We start from the raw sequence: 23,531 nt of genomic DNA, 5'->3' as shown, positions 1-23,531 counted from the left end.
AGGCCAGATAAGCCAGGGCCACTAGAACTCAGTGGGACACCCATGCAAAGCCCATTGCTGGCTGAGTCCCAGACAGGTGACATGGCAGCACTTCCCAGCAGCCTCTGCTCCCGTCTGCACTAACACACCTGTCCAGTAGCCTTGTGGGAAGGGTGCTGGCAGCCACGAAGAGGATACATGCACTGACCTGGTTCTTTTCATGGACAGAACAGAAAGCACTGAGGAGGAGCCTAATGATGGACAAGTGATTATAGCGCGCAGCAACGTGCAAACAGGTGTCTCCTGCCTGCGGACAAAAATCAAACTCTAAGCACAATCTGAGCAGTTACAAAACAAAATAGAGACAAGTAGAAAGAAAACGCTATTTAAAAGCTGGCAGACTGTCATATGCTCTTTAGGGGATCATAAGCAGCTCTTTTAACAGACACTCCATCCCAAGGCTCGCCGTCCTTTGCTGCTATGGGCAGCCCCGCCCCGTTCTGCCTGTGCAGAACCACCACGTGGTCACGGAATCACTGCTTTCATGTTTATGAAACTAGACATCTGCTCCCCATGAGACCTTCGCAAGAGCTAAGGGAGGCTTTGCTTACCCAGTGCTTGAGGAGGATCCAGGGACCCTACTCCCTACAACCCAAAAGGTCGGTAGCACACTGACTTAAGACGAACAGCCCCTCCCAGCACAGATCCCTCACAGATGAAAGGACAGGGCAGCAGGGGTTTGTCAAATCTTAAGATCACATGTGCCCCCTGAAGTTCAAGGAGTATCCCACTTCAGTTGGACCCCAATATCCTATATGGAGCTATGTAGTAGGGGAGTTGATAAGGAAGCAATCGCTGGGAGCAAAAAAAGGGTATGAAGAAAAACTCAGGGGCAGGATGCTCAGTAAGCACAACAGGCAGAACCCTGTTTCCAGAAAGACAAAGAACTAGAGACACAAAGCTGCCTGCAGTGTTCTCTTGCCGTTTCCATTCTAGCTCTGTCTGGAGAACGCTGGCCACTTGGCATACTTTTCTCCCCTGCATTAAGACGGAACCAAGCTCAAAGCTGAGGTTCAGAGCATTAGATGAGTCTACCCCAAACAGGGAGACCCTCAGCTGAGGACACTTTAGAAAGAAGCCTCAGATTTATTTATTTATTTATTTATTTATTTATTTATTTATTTATTTAGCCAACGTGGCTAAGGCAGGGGATTTATAAAGGAAATACAGCTTCTTTGTGAAGAAGCGATACCCGTGTGACCCTTCCAGTCAGCTCATCCCAAGGACGCCTTGGTAATCAATAGGACCTGCTCACTGTAGATTCTGGGCATGGGGCATCAGAGGACCTCCCCTGTAAATGGCACCAGCTCATCTTTGCTGATAATAGTACAACACTCTATGTGGGTAGAGACGTTCTTAAAACATTAACTGGTTTCCTAGTCTGTAATTGGCCAGACACGTGCTGTAAGAAATGATAAACCAAAGATGAGGCATGAAGGGAAAAGGATGGGAGAAAAGCAGTATTTCCAAGTCTTTTGATTCCTCCTCTCATGTGCCCGAATGACCCCTTAGAAAATTGCCAAAAAAAGAACACTTTAGAGATAGTCCCCAAATACTTTTTACATTTTAATTTCTAGATGTTAAGGTTCAAGTATGCTCATGAAGTTATTTTCTGAAGTGACACAAGAAAGAGAATCTGGTTTTGTTCACCCACATTATTTTTGAGGTCAGCGCGGGACCCGGCCAGCAGGAGGACGCGCGTGCTCTGGGAGTGGCTGTTCTGGCAGGCCAGGTGCAGAGCCGTGTTCCCCGCCTTGGAGAGAGGCAGAGAGAGGGAGGACATATTAGCAACACACTTCCATGCTTTGCAGAGGGGCAGTACTTATTTGGGGGAAAAGACAACACTCACATTCTCTGCCTCTTGCCCGATGGTTTCGGTGGGGATGCTTCAGAGGTAAGAACATTTAATTTGGAGTCCAAACGGGCAGAAGAGTCCTATTTGTCATAAAACCTTGGTTCCAAGTCCTGGCTCTGCCACTTACTAGTTAAAAGCCAGTCTCTTCAAATGCTCAAATCCCTTACCTGGGAAATGGAGCATGACCCACATCCTAAAACTATGGGGACTGACTCAGAGTGTCTAGGAAGGCGTTTTCTTAACATGCAATGCTGGAAACATGCACAGCACTCAATTCCTGTCAGATGACTTCCTGCCCCACACGAGAAATAGCTGTGGTTATAATCCCTGCCAATGGTAGGCTAAGAAAGGTAAAACTAGCCACTTCCTGGAAGGGCAGGCTAACGCAACTGAGATTTAACTTGTAAGCCTTTTTCAAGTCACCCATTCTTGTCTTTTTCTTGAAACATCAAAATTTTAACTACGGACAGCAGGCCCCGCCTTTCAGGCAGTACAGTTGCATCTATCACTTAGGACACAGATTGAGACCCTCTTGCTTTTTGGGTCCCTCTTGTTTTTGAGAGCCTCAACACACCACATCACAATGACAACCAAGGGTCAGAATAAGGTCCATAGCAATACTGCAGGAAAAAATTGCAGGACATGAACAGAACTTTTGAGCCTATGGGAGTAAGGCACCTGAGGCTGCTGATAATCCCTGGAAAAGTAACAAGAAAACAAGGCTGTGTGACAGGTGACATTGTGTCATCCAAGAGCTTGCAAGCACTCAAGAGGTTAAACACAGAAGCTCTGTGTTGGTTCTGCTGAGCTTAAGTGCTGGGTCAGGCTTGCAGGCACGTGGGCTCAGAGCATCACACTGCCTGCTCATTGCTTCTCCCTCACCCAGTTCACTCCCCCCTGCATCTCACAGTACTGGCTGTCGATACTCCAGGATATTAGATTCCTGATTTTTTAAAAAGAGAAATGAGTTAAAAAAAAAAAAAAAAATAGAGGAATACTGGATACGGCCAGTTACTTATCCCTCTTCTCTTTACCTTAGCTCCAACCAGCCTGGGTGGACCTTTTGTCTCACTTTTACCTCCAGGCACAGGGAGGATTACAGGCCTGAGGTTCTAGCAGGCTCCCTGGTTCTCAACCTTGACTGCACAATAGAATCACCTGGCGAAGCTTTCAAACCAGCCCTGTGCACAGCCACAACCATTCTAGAGACTCTGATATACGTGGCCTTGGGGGTGGGTGTCCAGCATCCCCATTTTAGTACTTAAAGTCCCACATTCTGGGAAACCCTTTAGCCCAGGGCAAACTGGGACAGTCTGTCAGCCCAGGACTGGTCTTCAGGGTTTTGAGTTTTTTTTCTTTTTTGTTTGTTTACAGTTCCCCAAGAGGATCTAACATGCAGCCAGGTGGAGAACCACTGCTAGCTGAGTTCTCAGCAACAAGCGGTCTGCCCAGGTTTTAAAAACCCTACTCTCAAGTTGTCTGCAAGTTATGGGCTTCATGGCAACCATTAAATACGTGCTGAATAAATGAGTGAAATGAAAGAAATCTGAGGCCTCTAGAAATAGATCATACCAAAGCTTACATTGCCAATAAGGAAATATCAATGATGTGGAAAAATATTTGCATCAAGAAAATTAAAAACCATAGGTTTGGATAAACAAATTGTGGTAGATCCACACAATGGAATACTCCTCAGCAATAAAGAGGCGTGAACCATTCCTCCATGTAATGACACGGAGGAATCTCAAAAACATTACGCTGAGTTTAAGAAGCCAAACACAGAAGGCCGCATACTGTATGATTCCATTTATATGACCTTTGTGAAAAAGCAAAACAGATCCGTGGTTGCCCGGGGCTGGGAGAGGGTGACTGGGGGCCTGCCACCAGAGGGCGCAAAGGAACTTTCTGGGGCAATGGAAGCATTCTATATGTTATGGTGGTGATGATACAACTGTGTACATTTGTCAAAACTCATAGAACAGCATGACTTCATACCTATATGTCAAAACCTGACATTAGAAAATGTGACCTAGGGTAGATACCTATGTAGTAGGTGTTTTTCCCCACCCTGAGTAGTGGGTACTGATTTCCCAGACAGGAGTTGCTATATTTGTTGAATAAGAAGGATCTTTCTACAAGCTACGGCTGGTACAAAATGTCCCTCCCTCTGGGACACATGAGTTCCCTGACCTGTCCTTCTGAAGCCATTTTATCTACACAGAAAGAATTTGCGGGTCAGGTGCAGTGGTTCACGCCTGTAATCCATTACCTTGGAAGGCCGAGGTGTGTGGATCACGAGTTCAAGAGATCAAGACCATCCTGGCCAAGATGGTGAAACCTCATCTCTATTAAAAATACAAAAATTAGCTGGGCATGGTGGTGCATGCCTGCAGTCTCAGCTATTTGGGAGGCTGAGGCAGGGGAATAGCTTGAACTCAGGAGGCAGAGGCTGCAGTGAGCTGAGATCGCACTCCAGCTTGGCAACAGAACGAGACTGTTAAAAAAAAAACAAAACCAAAAAACATGATTACAGGCTGGGATCAGTGGCTCACTCCTGTAATCCTATCACTTTGGGAGGCCAAGGTGAGTGGATCACCTGAGGTCAGGATTTCAAAACCAGTCTGGCCAACATGGTGAAAACTTGTCTCTACTAAAAATACAAAAATTAGCTGAGCATGACGGCAGGTGCCTGTAATCCCAGCTACTCGGGAGGTTAAGGCAGGAGAATCGCTTGAACCCGGGAGGTGGAGGTTGCAGTGAGCCGAGATAGAGCCATTGCACTCCAGCCTCCAGCCTGGGTGACAAAAGTGAAACTCTTGTCTCAAAAAAAAAAAAAGAAAGAAAAAAGAAAAGAAAAAAAGTGATTACACACTATCAACTCCTGTTCCAGACCACGTGCATTTTGAAGAAATGGGCAGCCACCCACCTCCTGAGCAGTGAGCGAGGCACTACTGGCGATATTACTGTACATAGCTTGCTGCTCTCCCTCAAGCTCTTGATCCATGAAGGAACCATGAAAAACATGAACCAGGAAACAGCACAAAGCTGCATGCGGTGCCAAGGGAGAGCTGCAGAAGCAGCCCAGCGGGTCTTCGGGGAGGGAGGGGGCCTGGGGCCAGGTTGGAGGTCTACAGGCAGGAATGAGAAGCAGGCCAAGGAGTCCCACTCTGAGGGCACAGGAGGCGCTCTAGGGGAAAGGAGCCAGGAGGAGCTCCAGAGGTGGGCTGGGAGAGGCTTATAGACAGTTTCGGGCAGGAGCTTTATGGGAAGGTCACTGAGCAGAGGAAGACCAGGATGAAAGGAGGGACTAGACTTGAACCTGCCAATCTGCTTGAGGCTTCTGAAATGATCCAGGGAATGCTTAAGAATGAGCATGGAAAGAAGAACAGGCGTGAGACTTGAAGATGTCCTAAGATGTGATGAGGGACTGGAGAGGGGAGACGGATGAAAATGAGGAAGGCATGGCTTGCTTAACTATGCTCTCTAATAAACCAACGGAAAGGTAGTGAGAGCCAGGAGATTTCACCGGAGGGCAAAGCCACTGAGGTGGGTTCTCAGGAGTTTCAGGCTATCATTTCTATTTCCTGCAGCATGCAAGGTCTGGAGAAGTCACTTCATTGACGGGGTATATTTCTATAGGTTGATTTGCCTGGCATTGCTGTTGAAGATCTTGTATGTAGATGTGTGTGTGTCATAAACTAGAGATACTATGGTTTCAGATTTGACTTGACCATGAAATTGTGTGTGTGTATAATGTGTGTACATATATATACACACACACACACACATATATATATATAGTGTGTATGTGTGTGTATTAGGGAGGGTACTTACTGCTGCCCATGGTCCCCAGGCTACTGCCACCCAGAACCCCATTCTAGCTCACCTGATTTATTATCCCACCACTATTAGCTGAAGGGGCCACCCTGTGATGTGGCAGTGTATTCTGGGAAATTCTCAGGCCCCTTTAAACCCCTGCTACAGACCCAACCTGGCCATCCAGAGCTCTTCCTCTGCTCAGTGACTTTCCCATAAAGCTCCTGCCCGAAACTGTCTATAAGCCTCTCCCAGCCCATCTCTGGAGCTCCTCCTGGCTCCTTTTCCCTAGAGCGCCTTTTATGACCCTTCTTACCTCAACTGCAAATATCTCCAGAGTACTGACAATGCTTATTTTTGAAATAAAATATATCTCTTGGTACGGGCACGGTGGCTCATGCCTGTAATCCCAGCACTTTGGGAGGCCAAGGCAAGCCGATCATGAGGTCAGGAGTTCGAGACCAGCCTGGCCAACGTGGTGAAACCCTGTCTCTACTAAAAATACAAAAATTAGCTGGGCATGGTGACACATGCCTGTAATCCCAGCTACTCAAGAGGCTGAGGCAGGAGAATCACTTGAACTCAGGCTCAGGAAGCGGAGGTTGCAATAAGCCGAGACTGCGCCATTGCACTCCAGCCTGGGTGACAGAGTGAGATTTTTGTCTCAAAAACAAAAACAAAAACAAAAACAAAAAAGAAAGAAAAAGTCTCTTCTCCCAATTGTAAGAGAAATAATAGGTTCATTTTGGAAAATTTGGGAAAGGAACAAAAATAAAAATCAATCTTAGCCTCAATTCCCAGAGACAACCACTGTTAATATTCTGATGATATCCTTCTGTGCTTAAATTTTTAAACCCACAAATTTATATTAAGCACTGGGACATGTACTATATATGATCTTATATCTCTTTGTCATGTTCTTTAACAATGGAAAGCATTATCTTCAAAACTATGATTTTAATATTAATTATATTCCACTGTATGAATGAACCACAATTCTAAGTCTCCCTCCCCATATTTAAAAAATATAACTACTACTATCATGAACATCTTTGTCGGTAAAATTTTACTGGTTTTATTGCTTTTTATTTTCCATATTTCATTTCAATAGCAGGTTTTATTACCTTTTTAGGATGGAGTCCAAGAAGGGTAGGTATCAAGTAAAAAGGACCTTTTTTTTTTTTTTTTGAGACAGAGTCTCACTCTGTCACCCAAACTGGAGTACAGTGGCACGATCTCAGCTCACTGCAACCTCCACCTACCAGGTTCAAGTGATTCTTGTGTCTCAGCCTCCCAAGTAGCTGGGATGACAGGCATGTACCACCACACCCAGCTAATTTTTTGTATTATTAATAGAAATGGGGTTTTACCATGTTGGCCAGGCTGGTCTTGAATGCCTGATCTCAAGTGATCCGCCTGCCTCAGCCTCCTAAAAGTTTGGGATTACAGGTATAAGCCACTGCACCTGGCCAGAAAAGGACCTCCCCCTGCCCCCACCCTCCCTGCGACAGTCTCTCACTCTGTGCCCAGGCTGTAGTGCAGTGGTGCGATCTCAGCTCACTGTAACCTCCACCTCCTGGGTTCAAGCGATTCTCCTGCCTCAGCCTCCCAAGTGGCTGGGACTACAGACATGAGCCACCATTCCCGGATAAGTGTTGTATTTTATTAGAGATGGGGTTTCACCATGTTGGCCAGGCTGGTCTCAAACTCTTGATCTCAGGTGATCCACCCAAAGTGCTGTGATTACAGGCATGAACCACCATGCTCGGCCAAAAAAGGACCATTTTTAAGGCTCCTGATTTGTTTTGGCAAATTGTCTCCCAAAGATGGCTGCTCATATCACACTTTCCAAGCAGCATGTAGGGGAGCCCACTTTACTAATTTTGAGTATTAGCATTTTAAAGTTCTTTTGCTGGTATTTTTTAATGCCAACACCATTGCTGTATTTTTTGAATACAAAAAAAATATGGGACAGTAATCGCATGTAGATTCCCAGCAGCCGTCAGGGGACTCTCACATGAGCAGGGTTTTGGTGCTGTTGGTGGGCTTGCTCCTGACCTGGAATATCAATCAGCTTCTAGCCTTTTCTGTAAATGAAACTTCTGGGTGGAATGGACCTTCAGGTTCCTCGTGCCCCTTTGGGCTCTCGCTCTTCTCACTGGAAGAAGGCTCTCACAGGGGGAGAAACCCACAGCTCTCCTCACCTGTGAATAAGGCATTCTAGCAGCTGCCAGGCCTCACCTTGTTCTTGGCAAGCACGTTGGCTCCTGCTTTAACAAGCAGCTTGGCTGACTGGCTGAAACCATGCCAGGATGCTTCATGCAAGGCTGTATTCCCATCCTAAGGAAGACACACAGGTGGGAAAGGCACATTACCCAAGACCTAATTCTTCTCATTATGATCAATACATCACAGTGGATTTTTACGGAACACCAGAGGGCCTTTCTCAATTGGACTTTTTCATCTGAGCCACAGACTACAGATGATGATTTGAATGGTCAGTTTCTCCATTATCCCAGAAATGATACATAATAAGAACCATTCTAGATGCACAGAAGAGAAATGAATCCATGACAAACCATGGATGATTGTTTATAAAGCATTCGGGGTTAAGTCTCTCTAGTAATCCCAGTTGAGAAAGGCTCCAGGCCCCATCCATAGCTCTCGTTTAACAGAAAGCATCATCAGGATGGCATGCCATCTATTTCTTCCCACCTCTACCACCCTTAGAGTCTGCTCTGCTCCTGGCATCAGAGAGAACCCTGCAAAGGTCAGGCAAAGGAAGAGCTCAGCTTCGTAAGATGCAGGGGCCTGATAGATTGCCCAATCTTTTTTCACTGAAACTTAATCTCACCCACCTTAATTCAAAAGCCTCAGGGCCCCAAACAAATAATGCACAGGGACTGAGGAAACAGTGATTTGGAAATAAACAAGTATCCTCAATGTGTGGCTTTGATTTTTTGAGACAGTCTCGTTCTGTCACCTAGAGTGGAGTGCAGTGGTGCGATCTCGGCTCACTGCCACCTCTGCCTCTGGAGTTCAAGTGATTCTCCTGCCTTAGCCTCCCAAGTAGCTGGAATTACAGGCATGCACCACTAAGCCTTGCTAATCTTTATATTTTCTAGTAGAGACAGGGTTTTACCATGTTGGCTAGGCTGGTCTTGAACTCCTGACCTCAAGTGATCCACTTGGATTCCCACAGTGCTGGGATTACAGGTGTGAGCCACTGCGCCTGGCCTAATGTGTGCCTTTTACATAAAAATCATTTAATGGACATAGCTCATATTTGCTTAGCTTACTATTTTAAACAAATATCATTAAGTGCAATGAATTGAGTGGGGTGGGGGCGGGAAGGCAGGAGTTCCAGGGAGGGAGGAGCCTGGAGAGGGAAAGGTGCAGGGCAATCAGCAGAGCTCAGCACAGGTGCATTCTCCAATTACATCCAGGCTCTGGCTTCAGCTTTAACTCCACCACATCCATGCCCCTGGAAATAGCTAAAAATAAAGGCCTAACACAGGTGACATCCACAAGGGAACATCTAGGGTCTCAAAGGCCAGGGGATGGGGTGGTTGCTGGGAACTGTATTGGCGATGTGTGGATTGACTGGATTGGCAGTGGGACTGACTGTAGAAGGAGGAAGCCAAAGGAAAGGGGGGACGCAGGGGAAAGGGGGGATGCAGGGGGCAGGGGGCACAGGGTATGGGGCTTCTGGGTGCTGGCAATGAGTTGATTCGTGAGCTGGGTGCTCACACAGGTGTGTTCTGCTAGTGAAATTCAACAAGCTGCACACTTATTTGTCCACTTTTCTGTATGTATATTATATTTTAATGAAAAGTAATTTTTTTTTTTTTTTTGAGATAGAGTCTCGCTCTGTAGCCCGGGCTGGAGTGCAGTGGCCAGATCTCAGCTCACTGCACGCTCCGCCTCCCAGGTTTATGCCATTCTCCTGCCTCAGCCTCCCGAGTAGCTGGGACTACAGGCGCCCGCCACCTCGCCCGGCTAGTTTTTTGTATTTTTTAGTAGAGACGGGGTTTCACGGTGTTCGCCAGGATGGTCTCGATCTCCTGACCTCGTGATCCACCCGTCTCGGCCTCCCAAAGTGCTGGGATTACAGGCTTGAGCCACCGCGCCCGGCCGAAAAGTTATTCTTAAAAAGTAAAGCAGAGTTCTTCCCAGCATGGCCTCTTAAAAAAAAAAAAAAAAAAAAAAGGTAAGCAGAGGCTGAATTGCACTTAATTGTGAAGTTTTGTGTTTTAAGATTGTTTGAAAATTTAAAAACATTAGGTTAATATGTAAGAAGTCATTAGGATTCCTTAAAGAATCAATTTTGCTTTTTTTTTTTTTTTTTTTGAGACGGAGTTTCCCTCTTGTTGCCCAAGCTGGAGTGCAATGGCACGATCTTGGCTCACTGCAACCTCTGCCTCCTGGATTCGTTCTCCTGCCTCAGCCTCCCAATTAGCTGGGTTTACAGGTGTGCGCCACCACACCTGGCTAATTTTTTGTATTTTTAGTGGAAACGGGGTTTCACCATGTTAGCCAGGCTGTTCTCGAACTCCTGACCTCAGGTGATCTGCCTGCCTTGGCCTCCCAAAGTGCTGGGATTACAGGCGTGAGTCACTGCGCCTGGCCAATTTTGCTATCTATCTTATTTATTTATTTATTTATTTATTTAGAGACAAGGTCTCACTCTGTCATCCAGGCTGGAATGCAGTAACGTGATCATGGCTCACTGCAGTTTCAACTTCCTGGGCTCAGCAATCCTCCCATCTCAGCTTCCTGAGTAGCTGGGACTACAGGTGTGCACTACCACGCCTTGCTAATATATATATTTTTTTAATTTTCAAATTATTTGTGGAGATAGTGGTTATGTTGACTAGGCTGGTCTTGAAGTCCTGGCCTCAAGCAATCCTCCCACCTTAGCCTCCTAAAGTGCTGGGATTACAGCCATGAGCCACTGCGTTTGGCCCAATTGAGCTTACTTTTTTTCCTGCAATACAGTTTAAAGAAATTAACTTGCTCACTTACCTAAGAAAGTAAAGAGAAAGTCTGGGGGTACATCCCTTGCCCCCACCCCCACCCAGGCCTACACAGGTCCTTATTTCTAGATTTTTTTCTTTACCATTTAAGATTTATGTGGTTGTCACTGATGCCATAGAACAAGGAAAAACATTAAAAAAAAATACAATTGGCAGCTGGGCACAGTAGCTCATGCCAGCACTTTGGGAGGATGAGGTGGGAGGAGCGCTTGAGCCCAGAAGTTCCAGGTGAAGTGAGCTATGATCATGCCATTGCACTCCAGTCTGGGCAACAGAGTGAGACCCTCTCTCAAAAAAAAAAAAAAAAAATTACAATTGGCTGGGATACTGTTTCAAAGGAATTTTGGGCCGATTTAATCATGTTAAATCATAAGTGGTAAGACAGGAATTATAATATCTTGAGGACTCAAAAGTTTCCAGAGTGGGCTCCTCCAGCTCCCTCGAGCCACTAGCTTCCCTCGCCTTGAGGAGTTAGCAAGCTCAGTGCCCACTCACCTTGTCTTGTCTGTCCAGGGCACACCCCTCGTGGATGAGTGCCGCGATGATCTCTGTGTTCCCGACCACTGTGGCCCGGTGCAAGGCGGTCTGGTCCCCCTGCAAAATGACACAAAGGCAGGAACAGCAGTCAACTCCCCTGCACCCCCTGCTTGCACTGCTCACTTGACACTTGGACACAAGGGCCCCTCCCATCCCCACACAGAGCAGAGTGGTTATTCGCAGAAGGGCTTGGTTACCACAGGCAAGGCGGGCTTTGTGGTCTTGTTAGTAGACAACGCATACTGGCAGAGCAGTCTGGTTCATAAACTAAGAGGGAGACCTTAAGCCAACAGCAAGAATAGCCCTCGGCCACAAAGCCAACCTCAGAATGAGGGTCAGGCTCTCTCCTGCCATCCAGGGGACATGACTATCACAGGTGTGAAGAGTGGGTGTGAGGGCAGGTGTGTGCTATGCAATTAAAGCAGCAATGCTTGCCGAGTTGCCAGTTTGCAGGGGGACCACTGCCAGTTAGCAGCACTCATGATTTGATGACAGGCGAGTCATTTGTTCATTGACTTGTACTAGTCAAGAGCAATGCAGGGGTTTGCCCTATTTCATCTGAGGACTCCAGGGCCTGCAGCTATCACTGCATGTTTCTAAGAAGCCTCTTCAGAGATTTCATGACAACATCCTCACTGATTTATGCTGCACTCTGAGCCCTTTTCTCTGTGATCAGATTCCTGGGATTGCCGGCCGTTGTTCTCCTTTAGGCACCAAAGGGAACTTGACTCTTCCTAATTGCAGTTGAGTGAAGGATGAAACACTCTCAGAGGTAAGTAGGTCAAGACTGTAACAGGAGAGTTCTGAAGTCTCTAAGAGCACCCTTTATCTCTGACAGGTCCTCAGGAAGCTAAGTTGAGGTAAACCAAGCTGAGCCTGTGGTCCAGCCTTGAAAGGGAGGATGGGTGGGCAGTGAGGAAATGCTCTGGTGGAAAGCAATGAGCACGACACAAGGGGTCAGTAGGCCTGGGCTGTGCACAGCTTGCTAGAAGCCTGTCACCCTGCTGGACCTCAGGTGTGTCACCCTGGATGATCCCCAGGGTCCCTCCGTTCCCTTCTTGGATACTATGATTTGGTTGGTCAGAGTTTTGTGAAGTTTCCTGGCAGAGCACCAGAGGGGCAAAGGAAACATTCTGGGGCGTCCCTGGTGCTTGGCCCAAGAGAGGACAGAGGTCATCATAAGATAAAACAGATTTTTAAAAAGAAGGATGCACTGCTACCTATTAACAACCTTAACGAAATACTGATTTTACTTATTAAACTCCCCGGATCTATAACAAACGACAATGCACACTAAAAACATGTAATCTGTAACAAAGTTCTAAAGATAGACGGTGGTGATGGCTGCACAACAATGTGAGTGTAATTAATGCCACTGAACCGTATACGTAAATATGTTCAGATGGTAAATTTAATGCTATGTATATTTTATTGCAATAAAAAAATCCTAGTTAAAACTCAAAATTGCTTTCTTAAAATTAAAAAAGTCTCCCTTTAAAAATCCATGAGAGGATTTTTCTTTTAACTTTTCTTTTTATACTTTTTAATATTTTCCAGCTTTTTATATTTAACACAGATAACTTTTAGCATCAGGAAAAACCACCACTTATTAGAAGTCTGAGCAGAAACAATACCCCAGTAACAGGACTGTCCCTGTCACATACTCTTCCCACTGTTCATTTGCGGAAGGTAAGGAATTTCTGCAGTGAGGGGGTCAGGACACTGAGGACAGGTCACAGTCCTCAGCACTGCCACCACCGACCCTCACCCTTCAGCATCCTAAACTATTATTCCCGTTATCAGTTAGGCTCAGGCTGGTCTTCTTCTCATCCACCTTCCCAGGCCCTTTATTCAAAGAGAACCCTTGCTGTGGTTAAAAGAAGAATGTGGCCGCTGGGTCAGTGGCTGCAGGAGGTAGGCTGTGCCATTTGTGCTATCTACCTGAGACCTATTACAAATAGTTCTAGACAAGGAAACTAGTAATCATACGAGATACTGCCCAAGTCTCAACTTGTTGTTTTTGTTTTGAGACAGAGTCTTACCCTGTCGCCCAGGCTGGAGTGCAGTGGCGCCATCTTGGCTCACTGCAACCTCTGCCTCCCAGGTTCAAGCAATTCTTCTGCCTCAGCCTCCAGAGTAGCTGGGATTACAGACACTTGCCACATGCCTAATTTTTTTGTATTTTTAGTAGAGATGAGGTTTCACCATGTTGGCCAGGCTGGACTTGAACTCCTGGCCTCAAGTGATCTGCCCACCTCGGCCTCCCAGTGTTGGGATTATAGGCGTGAACCACTGTACTGTGCCTGGCCCCAAGTCTCAACTTTTTAAAATTTCCATAAGATTTCCAAGACTTCCCATTTCCCTATCAGAATGGTGATGGAGTTTCCCAAAATAGGCCTCTGGTGCGATTGATGATCACTGACCTGCTGAGAAAGACGGTGAGCTTCTTAGCAAGAACCATGCGATTGCAGCTCACGCTTTCAGGGTAGTACTGACTTGGTTAGATTTCCACTTCTTACAGGCTTTTAAATATAACCACAAACTACCTACACTCTAGTGCTCTTTGGACCAATACAAACAACCTTTTTCCAGGACAAAACTTACCACTCTGTATTTTTTATAAAGTGTGAGCAACAAGCCCTGAGCATATGAGTCATGTTAGCCACTCTTGCTGTACAAATTACTTCACGAAGGGCCTTCACGGGATGATAGGGCACAGTCTAACCTAAGCCGTGGTTTAGGTCAAATGTTTTTATCATGTTTCACAAGCTGCCCTCTAAATTATGAGTTGAGGCATCTTTGGAGCCAGAATGGCACCGAAGTATTTATTACTTGCTTTCATCATCAATCTACTCTATTTGCTGCCTTTGAGAAAATTTTCCTTTGTGAAACTCTAGCTCAATGCAAGCAACTCAATCTAACTTTCAGTTCAGACCTTAGGAGGAAATTTCCAGACTAGCAAGACTCAAAGAGATCTAATGACTTGTGTGAGGTTGCGGAGAGAACACAAATTGTACTAAGCTGCTGGCACAGGTCCTGCACACCCCTTCCTCTGGGGGACCTTTTGGCTGTCCTGCCTGTCTCCAGGCCATAGCTCCCCATCCCGCTGTCCTCTCAGACAGAGACCTCACTGAGAGCCCAGGTCAGATAAACACCGCTGTCAGGCCAGGCTCGGACTCTTCCTACCCAAAGTGGCTGTCCTTGGCCGGACTGCTACTGTGCTGACACTAGCTGGAATGGTTCTGGAGGACTGAGCAATAGCTTTCTCAGGCTTTGAAAAACCCGGCCTTCTCAAGTCACCAAGATGAGAATTAAAGGCTCTGAGGTGAGGGACATGAAACATGTAAACAATGGTTGCCTCAGGTTATCGTCTGGGACCTATTCTTCCTTAGAATACAACACAAACAATTTAGCACCTTGAGGCCCTCAGTGGAAACAGGGTCAGTTACCTACAAATGGACTCTTTCCTCCTATAACATTAAAATTTACCATTGAAACATTTCCTCCTTGAAATGACACAGAGAAGAACAAGATGTGGCCTCAACACTTACAAGTGGCTACTTTGACATAATTCTTACTTGTATATGACACCTAAGTCAATCATGAAATTCTGAAATGCTGGGAAAAGGTAGAGCACTCTCAACAGTGTTTACTGAATTATCTATTCGGTGAACATTCATTCATTTTGAGACAGGGTCTCACTCTGTCACCTATGCTAGAGTGCAGTGGCATGATCTCAGCTTACTGCAACCTCCACCTCCCAGGCTCAATCAATCTTCCCACTTCAGCCTCCTGAGCAGCTGGGACCACAGGCATTTGCCACCATGCCCAGCTAATTTTTTTATTTTTGGTAGAGATAGAGTTTTGCCATGTTGCCCAGACTGGTCTCCAACTCCTGGGTTCAAGCGATCCTTCCTCCATAGCCACCCAAAGCACTGGGATTACAGGTGTGGGCCACCAGGCCTGGCCTGAATATTTATTGACTCCCTCCTGTGTGCCAAGTCTAATTCTCTCATTTTATTGATGTCTAATTCTCTCATTTTATTGATAAGCCTAGGATAGCATGCTTGGACCAGAAATCAAATTGTCGAGGCTCTTTGCACTCACCCCAAGCTGCTTCCATCCTGTGAAGTCATTAACCTTAAGACGAGCCCCAGAAAAGGTCAGATGCATCTGTGGGGTTGGGACTGCCTCTTTCATAAAGTAAAGCATAGCCACTAGAGCTGCCCCAAAAGCATTTGTTGAATGATTAACTACAAAAAGCAGAAGGAAAGACGCTGTAGCTGGAAACCTGAAGGGCCTGCAACCTTGCAGTTTGGCACGTTGATTTGGAACACGTTGACCTATTTGCAAAGTATGTGAACTGCCAGCTCTCAGTTTTTCTGAGACAGTGTTTCTCACTTTGGGATTTTAAGAGCTTTGGTGCCTATAAGGTCTAAATCCTTGTTTTGAAATACTGTTATTTTTCTTTCCTACATGGTGAAAAAGAGTGAGTGTAGTGTTGGCATATTCCAAAGGCCATGCTCATGGAGGAAATTCTCATCATGCAAGGGTGCAGTGTGCCCCTCTTCAGGAGGAATCACCCCCATGTGGCATATGCAGACATACTGCAAGGAAGCTCAAGACAGGTTAGGTGTGTAAAGCAAGTTGCTGACCTCTTTTTCTCTTTCTGATCTTCTAGGGTCCTTCCTAACCTTTCCTCTGTGGTTTTTCTTATTTTTATCTTCTTTCATGGCTTTCACTGCGGCCACAGCATCCTGGACTATTTCTGAGGCGGGGGCTATGTGATTGCTCATTGACCAATCAGAGATGGCATCAGCGCTCCAATGAGAGTTGACAGGATTGGCGGGAAGCAAGAGAGAATTTGCTCCTGGAGTTGCATAATATAAAGAACTGGTTTCCACAGGTTGAAATTCATAATAATCCCACTCCAGGTCACTGGAGGTCATTCTTCAACTAATTCTCAGTCCTTACCATGCCATAAAGATCGGTATCTGTAGAATATGAAGTTAGGAGTAAATTCTTCATATCATTAACATTCTGTTTCTACCCACCATCCAAGACAGGTAACTTCTGAGATTTTTTTCAAATAACTGATCTCCTAGATTCTTTAAAGGACACACATCAAGAGTTTTCTTCCTTGGGTTCTTGCATGTATTTCAAGGCTGGCCATCAACAGCATGGTAAATATACAGAGAACAGGCATGGATCATATGATGGTAAACACATTTCTTCAGAACTAGTGAAGGTCAATTCTACCTTCTCCACTCCCAACTGTTTCTTATTGTTGTATTTTTGTTTTAATTTATCTGGGAGAAGCAATATATGCATTGTCTGTCTAGGACAAGGAAAAGATGCAAGAAAATAACTTCAATAAATAAAAGGGGATCTTTCTGTCTAAAAGTAGAGCTGGCTTTTCTTCTGCTGACACGTCTCACTTTGGCTACCTAAAAAAATTCTTGCCTGTTTCACTTCCTACCTTGCCTGGTATAAACAGCAGCAGTTCTAGGAAATTAGCAAGGGCTTTGCTGCATGAGAATACAGTGATTAATACTTAGAGACCATGATGTGAGGCAGGGGTATCAGGTTGGAATGGGTTAGCACGCCTGACATTTTGGCCTTGCCACTGTGGCAAGAAAAGCCTTTAATTATGCGAAGAGAAGACCAAATGCATCCCAACATGTTTGCACCAGTAATAACTCAGTGCCCCACCTTTTCTATGGTCAAAATCTTTTCTCTCTCCTTGTATTTTTGCTCCTGTCATCTAAGGTATGATATAGTTGAGAATGTTATGATGACCACAGTGCAGGAAAATAAAAAAAGTATTATGACCCAAGGTAGAAATCAACAGCTTAAAGCTAAATCAGCATTTTTTGAAAATAACATCCTTGATGACCCAACAAGTTCCAGATATAACCAGAGATTTATGAAAGACACTGGATGGCCTTCTGCCCATGCATATTTAGTTATTTCTTTGCAAATACTGTTCTTACTGTGTGTTTGCCAAGTTTTATGACATTATACATAGACCCAAAGAAGACTAGAAGCACTTTAGTAAACCACACTGTAGCACAGCTGAAGGTTTGAAATTTGAATCACACTCTTATAACTACAGTTGTTAAAGGTGAATTTGGAAGAGGTTATAAGTGGAAACACTCCAAGATTCTGTGTTCCCCACAAAAGTTCTTATTTCTTAGAGTTCTACTACATGAATTAGTGTTGCAACCATTTCTAAAAATAGTTTTCAACTGTATTATCAAAGGGCCTTTTCCTAATAGCTGTTGGAGGACGATTTATATGGTCCTTTCTTAGAGAACCGCCTTCTCCAAAGACCCAAGAGGACAGCCCACTCTACTGTGTGACTACATCCTAGCCACTGCTAACTCACTCAGGATTGGCCACTTGATGTCAGAGGAGCCAATCAGAGTCCATCTCTAGATAATCTGAATGAATAGACTCAGAGCTGAGTTGGCTGATGGCCATGTCTCAATAATAGCATGGTGCCAGAGTAAACTCTTTCTGGAGGCCTCCTTTTTCTTAGATTCTATGAGATCTGTGTTTTCCCCCAGCTCCCCATCTTGAATAGATCATTTTTCCATGTCATATTCACTGACCAAGAGAAATTAAGATGAGAAAAAATTAAGTTTTTAACCCCCATTTTTCCTCCAATAAATTTGGTCATTGACACACATTTCCAGCAGGTCTTGCCCATACTCACTGATGTACGTGTGTGCGTCTCTTTATGCTGAGACAGGCAAAAATCCCCTTTGAGGCATTTTGTACATTGACAGGAAGTGATCACTTGAATAATAGACAGGAAGTGAACCATGATAGGAGAACTACCCCACACTCCCAAACTCTAACTTGCTACTGAGAATGGGCCTCAGAGCAGGTCTTCAAGAGGAAGTTCTCGCCACCACAGAGACCAAGATGCAGCTAAAACGTGCTGGGAGAGCATCTACTGCCCTCCCATCTTACAGCTTATACTTTGTGGATTTCTAGCCAGACAAGCTCCCCTGCCAACTCAACCCAATAGAATGATGGTTTCTACTCACATCATCCTGGACATCGAGGTCGCAGCCAGCCTTCAGCAAGATCTGGACCACAGGAAGATGGCCCTTATTGGCAGCAAGATGCAGGGGAGTCCGGCCATGCTGTGAATGCAAAGCGAGCAATGATTTCAGAACAAGTCATCAAAGCTACTCCCTTGGGAGACAGAGGGCCTAGAGCAAGGTTTGCATGGGGGCTTTTGGATGGCCACTCCCTCCTGCCTCTTTGGATTGGCAGGAGATTCTTATGGGTTAACCAAAATTCAAGTTTGTCTCAGTTAACATTGGCTATTGTCATTGTAATCAATGAACACGATATGCTCAAAATGTGAAGATTTCCTTTAGTGCATTATTTCTACTCTCTACTCATCAGACTATCAAGTAGCAAAATGAGGGGTTTTGTGCCTTCTCTTAATTTCTCACTGGTGCTAATACTGAGGAATGATGAAGTGGCCATGATGAATCTGGGCAAGAGGGGGGAGAACAGCAAGATGTCATGGTCATCAGCTCCAGAAGAGTCCAGTTAGTAACACCTGAAAATTAAAACTGTTGATTGAACTGATTAGGAAAGGTTCTTCCTCTTTTTTTTTTTTGAGACACAGTCTGACTCTCGCCCAGACTGCAGTGCGGTGACACCATCTCAGCTCACCACAACCTCTGCTTCCCAGGCTCAAGTGATTTTTCCTGCCTCAGCCTCCCAAGTAGCTGGAATTACAGGCACACGCCACTATCACCTAGCTAATTTTTATATTTCGAGTAGACAGGGTTTCACCATGTTGGCCAGGCTGGTCTTGAACTCCTGACCTCAAATGATCCACCCGCCTTGGCCTCCCAAAGTTCTGGGATTACAGGCATGAGCCACCATGACTGGCCGGTTCTTCCTCTTTTTAAAAACAAATTCTACTCTGGGTGTGGTAGCTCACACCTGTAATCCCAGCATTTTGGGAGGCTGAAGTGGGAGGATCACTTGATGCCAGGAGTCTGAGACCAACCTGGGCAACACAGTGAGACTCCATCTCTATAAAAAATTTTTCTTTTTTTAAAATTAGCTGGGCATAGTGGCATGTGCTTATAGTCCTGGCTACCTAGGAGGCTGAGGTGGGAGGATCACCTGAGCCCAGGAGGTTGAGGCTGCAGTGAGTTGTGACTGTACCATTGCACTTCAGCCTGGGCAACAGAGCAAGACCCTGCCTTAAAAAACAAACAAAAACACTAAACTAAAATTATGAAGTATTTCAACCACTAAAAAATGTAAGTAATATTCTAAACTTCACATAGCCACCAACTATTTCAGGAAAAAAGATAAATCATTGACATTCTTTGTGAACAACTCCCAGGTTCTCATTTCTCTTCCATTCCCAGAGGTAACCACTCTCTCAGATTTGGTATTCATCATTCCTTTGCTTTTCATTATATTTTTTACTACATGTTTGTAGCCACAGACAATATATATAAACATTGTGCTGCTTGTTTCAAACCTTACATAAATAGGTTTTTTTTTTCTTTGAGACAGGGTCTCACTCTGCTGCTCAGGCTGGAGTGTAGTGGCATGATCATGGCTCACAGCAGCTTCAGCCTCTTGGCTCAAGCAATCCTCCCACCTCAGTGTCCCAAGTACCTGGGACCACAGGCATGCGTCACCATGCTCGGCCAATTTTTTCTACTTTTTGTAGAGATGGGGTTTCGCTATGTTGCTTAGGCTGGTCTTGAACTCCTGGGCTCAAGTGATCTGCCCACCTCAGCCTCCCAAAGTACTGAGATTGAAGTCATTAGCCACTGTGCCCGGCCTAATAGTTTTCAACTACACAATATAAATTGGCTTTTTTTTTTTTTTTTTTTTGGTCAAACCTTATATTTTTGAGATTTTTTTTCACGTTGTTCATGTAGTTCTGCTTCACTTATTAATTATTTATTCATCCTCCTCCTGATGGGCACCCAGGCTATTGCCAGGAGGTTGCAGAACACATCAGTATGTGCACCTGAGTAGGCTTCTTAGCCCCGTTGCTGGGTCATAGAGAAGACCATTCGCTTCAACTGCCCTAAGCATGTCGGCTCCCAAGGTGCCACATCAAGGGTGACATCCAGAAGAAATAACACTTTTTGATGCGAATCAGCTTCTGTCTAGAGAACTGCCCTGCCAAACTCCCAATTCTTCCAATTCTAAAGCAAACATGTTTCCTTTGCTTTCCCCTACAAGTTTTACTGTGAAGAAACATTCAAACATCATTGAACCATGGCCCCACCCATGCTGAAGCACACCCCTAAGGTCTTCCCAAAGGCCTTTATTGATACTCTAGCAGGATACACATTTATGATTTGAAGAAAGCACTAGTTTGCCACAGGTAATGAGCCATGAGCCATGGAGGAAAACAGAGATAACAAACAATAAGGGATCTTAATTTCTCCCCATGAAATGTGACCAAAGCACTAGAATGATTCAGGAAAGAGGTCAGAGCTTACTTTAATCACTCCCCAAAAAAAGTGGGCTATAAAAAGCCTTCGTAAAAAGGCAGCGTCTGAGATGAAGAGTGACCTTTCTCTGGTGGTGACTGTGCTCAGCCGTGTGCTCCCCATCTCAATTCTTCCAATGAAATCTTAGCTGATCAGATAGAGTGGCATGACCAGGTTCCACTGGCTGGGCCTGGTCCTCAGTTCCATCTGTCGCCACATATCCTTGTCAAGGACTTCCTGACATTGAGTAAAGTGCCCTTCACAAAGTTTCCTAAGACATTCTGAAACAAAGGGGGGTTCAGCACATGAGGACAGAGAGGTGTGTGCTATGAGAGAGGTGACAGCATGGTGGGACACAAGTGCTTCTGGGCAGCTGGAAATACAGACCAGCATGAAGAAAAGCTGCCTGGGGAGGCTGGAAAGGGGCCAACAGACCCAGGAGTACTTTAAAAATTGAGATGGCGTCTTGCTTTGTTATCCAGGCTGGAGTGCAGTGGCATGATCTTGGCTCACTGCAACTGCCGCCTTCTAGGTTCAAGCAATCCTCTCGCCTCAGCCTCCCAAGTGGCTGGGACTACAGGTGCGTGCCCCACGCCCAGCTAATTTTTGTATTTTTAGTAGAGACGGGTTTCACCATGTTGGCCAGGCTGGTCTTGAACTCCTGACCTCAAGTGATCCTCCTGCCTCAGCCTCCCAAAGTGCTGGGATTACAGGTGTGAGCCACGTGCCTGGCAAGGGGTTCTTTTTTGTGTCTCAAGAGATCCTCCTGCCGTGCCTGGGATCCCAGATGCCCAAGTACCTCCTGGTACTCTGACCATGGAATTCCCAGCTCCCAGAACCATGAGAAGAAAATGTCTGTTGTTTAAACTACTTACTCTATGTTACCTTGTTAGAGAAGCCCGAAAGGACAAAGACGGGTTCAAAGATCACTTCTGGAAGGGCACTTTAGAAACTCTAAATTACAAACAGGATAGGCCTAGATTGGAGACACCTTTTTAATCCAAAGTCAACAAAGAACCACCAGTGGAGACATGAAAGGCCAGAGGCGTCAGGGCTTAGTTTGAATCCCAGCTCTGACCAATAACTCCTGTGTCATTTGGTGCTTAATCCCCTAAACTAAGCCTGTTTTCTCATCTGTAAAACAGGAATAACCTCCGCTGCCCACTCCACAGGCTTGAAATAAGGACGAGGTAACATCCACCATCCAGCATGGGTTTCCCTTCCTTCCAGCTGTCCTTAGCCCCCAACCCAGAGTACACCCCAACCGTTCCCTCTCCTCTTCGACACCCCACACCTTTGCCTTCGCAAAGACCAGTGAGATATTTCCAAAGTCAAATGGATCTGGGTGAAGAGTTGGATCTCTTCCAACCAGAAGGGCTATGGCTGGAGGGTCCAGGTTCCCATCAGCCAGTCCTGGCCCGCTTGTCCACTTCCATTTTTGAAATGTAAACTGTGGTTCCCAGTCTCTGTGTCCCTTCTTGGAAGGGCGTTCTTCACTGAGAACACCGTTCTCCAAACTGTGACTTCCCTGATTCTCCAGCAATGCTCCTGGCCTCCCACAGCACTCAGGCTTCCTGTCAGCAAGGTGGTGTGACATCCTGAGAGCTTCAGGAGCTGAGCTACAACAATGGCACAGGAGTTTTTCTGAGGAGGGGCTGTGTTCCCTGCTCATGCTTGGCTCCTTTTCTGGCCTCTAGTTAAAGTACAGCAATAGCAAAGGCAGTAATAGGTTTCCTATAGAAGCTGAAGCTGTCTCCTTGGTCCCCAGGGCTTTCCTAGCACAAGACCCACCCTCTTAAACATACACCACCTGCCAAAGGAGAAAAGCAAGAAAGCAGCAGACATGTACTTGGTTTTCCAGAACATTCTGTAGTAAATAGCAACAAAAATAGAGCCCTTTGGAGAGGAAGTTGCCGCTATCCAGCACACAGGAATGCCCCCAGGCATGTCTGACTAATGGGAAAGGCTGGAACCCCTCTAAGGGTAAGGGAGCAAATAAAAATTGATCCTTAGAGGCAGCTTTGAATGACTTAGACTTAAGGATGCAACTGCTCTCATTTCCATTTCCGTGCCCCTAGGACTGGCCGCTGGAAGAAATGGGAACAGGAAAAAAGGCCATGTATTATGAATGATAAGAAGTTTGGGCCAGGCAAGGTTGTTCACGCCTGTAATCCCAGCACTTTGGGAGGCCAAGGCGGGTGGACCACTTGAGCCCAGGAGTTCTATAGCCTGGGCAACATGGCAAAACCCCATCTCTACCAAAAATACAAAAATTAGCTGAGCATCGTTTTGTGCGCCTGTAGTCCCGGCTACTCAGGAGGCTGAGGAAGGTGGGTGGATTGAGCCTGGGAAATCAAGGCTGCAGTGAGCTGCGATTGCACCATTGCACTTCAGTCTGGGCGACAGAATAAGACCCTCTCTCTGGGAAAAAAAAAGAAAGAAAGAAAAAAAGGGAAGAATTTTTAAATCATCAATTTGCCCTGAGTCCTACCCCAGTTATCCTGAGTCCTACCCCAGTTATCCTCAAAGATCAGTTCAGCTTAACTCAACCCAGGCCCTGGTGAGCCCAGCGAGACCAATAATCGAGCAGAGCAAGAGACACCAGCGGCCAGAATTTATTGAACGCTTGGGTCCATTTATTGTGTAGAAGGCACTACGTTAAGAATTTTACACATGTTCGCTAATTCTATCCTCCGAATTATCCTATGAGGTGGACACTATTATCGAGCCCATTTTATAGATAAGGAA

General features: G+C 45.6%; 1 protein-coding gene across 8 annotated transcripts in view; it reads right to left on the bottom strand.

Annotated features, from left to right (window-relative positions):
• ANKRD6 (ankyrin repeat domain 6) overlaps positions 1–23,531 on the bottom strand; it is a 73,021-nt gene that overhangs the window by 19,917 nt on the left and 29,573 nt on the right. For 3 of the 8 annotated variants that reach the window (XM_050789532.1, XM_050789527.1, XM_050789528.1), the window contains exons 3-7: positions 18,339–18,437; positions 11,242–11,340; positions 7,952–8,050; positions 1,694–1,792; positions 188–286 (exon numbers count right to left, since the gene is read on the bottom strand). In XM_050789532.1, the coding sequence (XP_050645489.1) occupies positions 188–286; positions 1,694–1,792; positions 7,952–8,050; positions 11,242–11,340; positions 18,339–18,437 (495 nt within the window). Of the gene's footprint in view, positions 1–187; positions 287–1,693; positions 1,793–7,951; positions 8,051–11,241; positions 11,341–15,938; positions 16,278–18,338; positions 18,438–23,531 lie in introns of those variants that run through there. The other 5 variants (XM_050789525.1, XM_050789530.1, XM_050789529.1 and 2 more) reach the window with 4 other exon arrangements.

The sequence above is a fragment of the Macaca thibetana genome, chromosome 4, assembly GCF_024542745.1.
Source record: "Macaca thibetana thibetana isolate TM-01 chromosome 4, ASM2454274v1, whole genome shotgun sequence".
Taxonomy (NCBI): domain Eukaryota; kingdom Metazoa; phylum Chordata; class Mammalia; order Primates; family Cercopithecidae; genus Macaca; species Macaca thibetana.
Note: the sequence above shows the minus strand (reverse complement) of the source record. Positions and strands in the feature narration are given on the sequence as shown.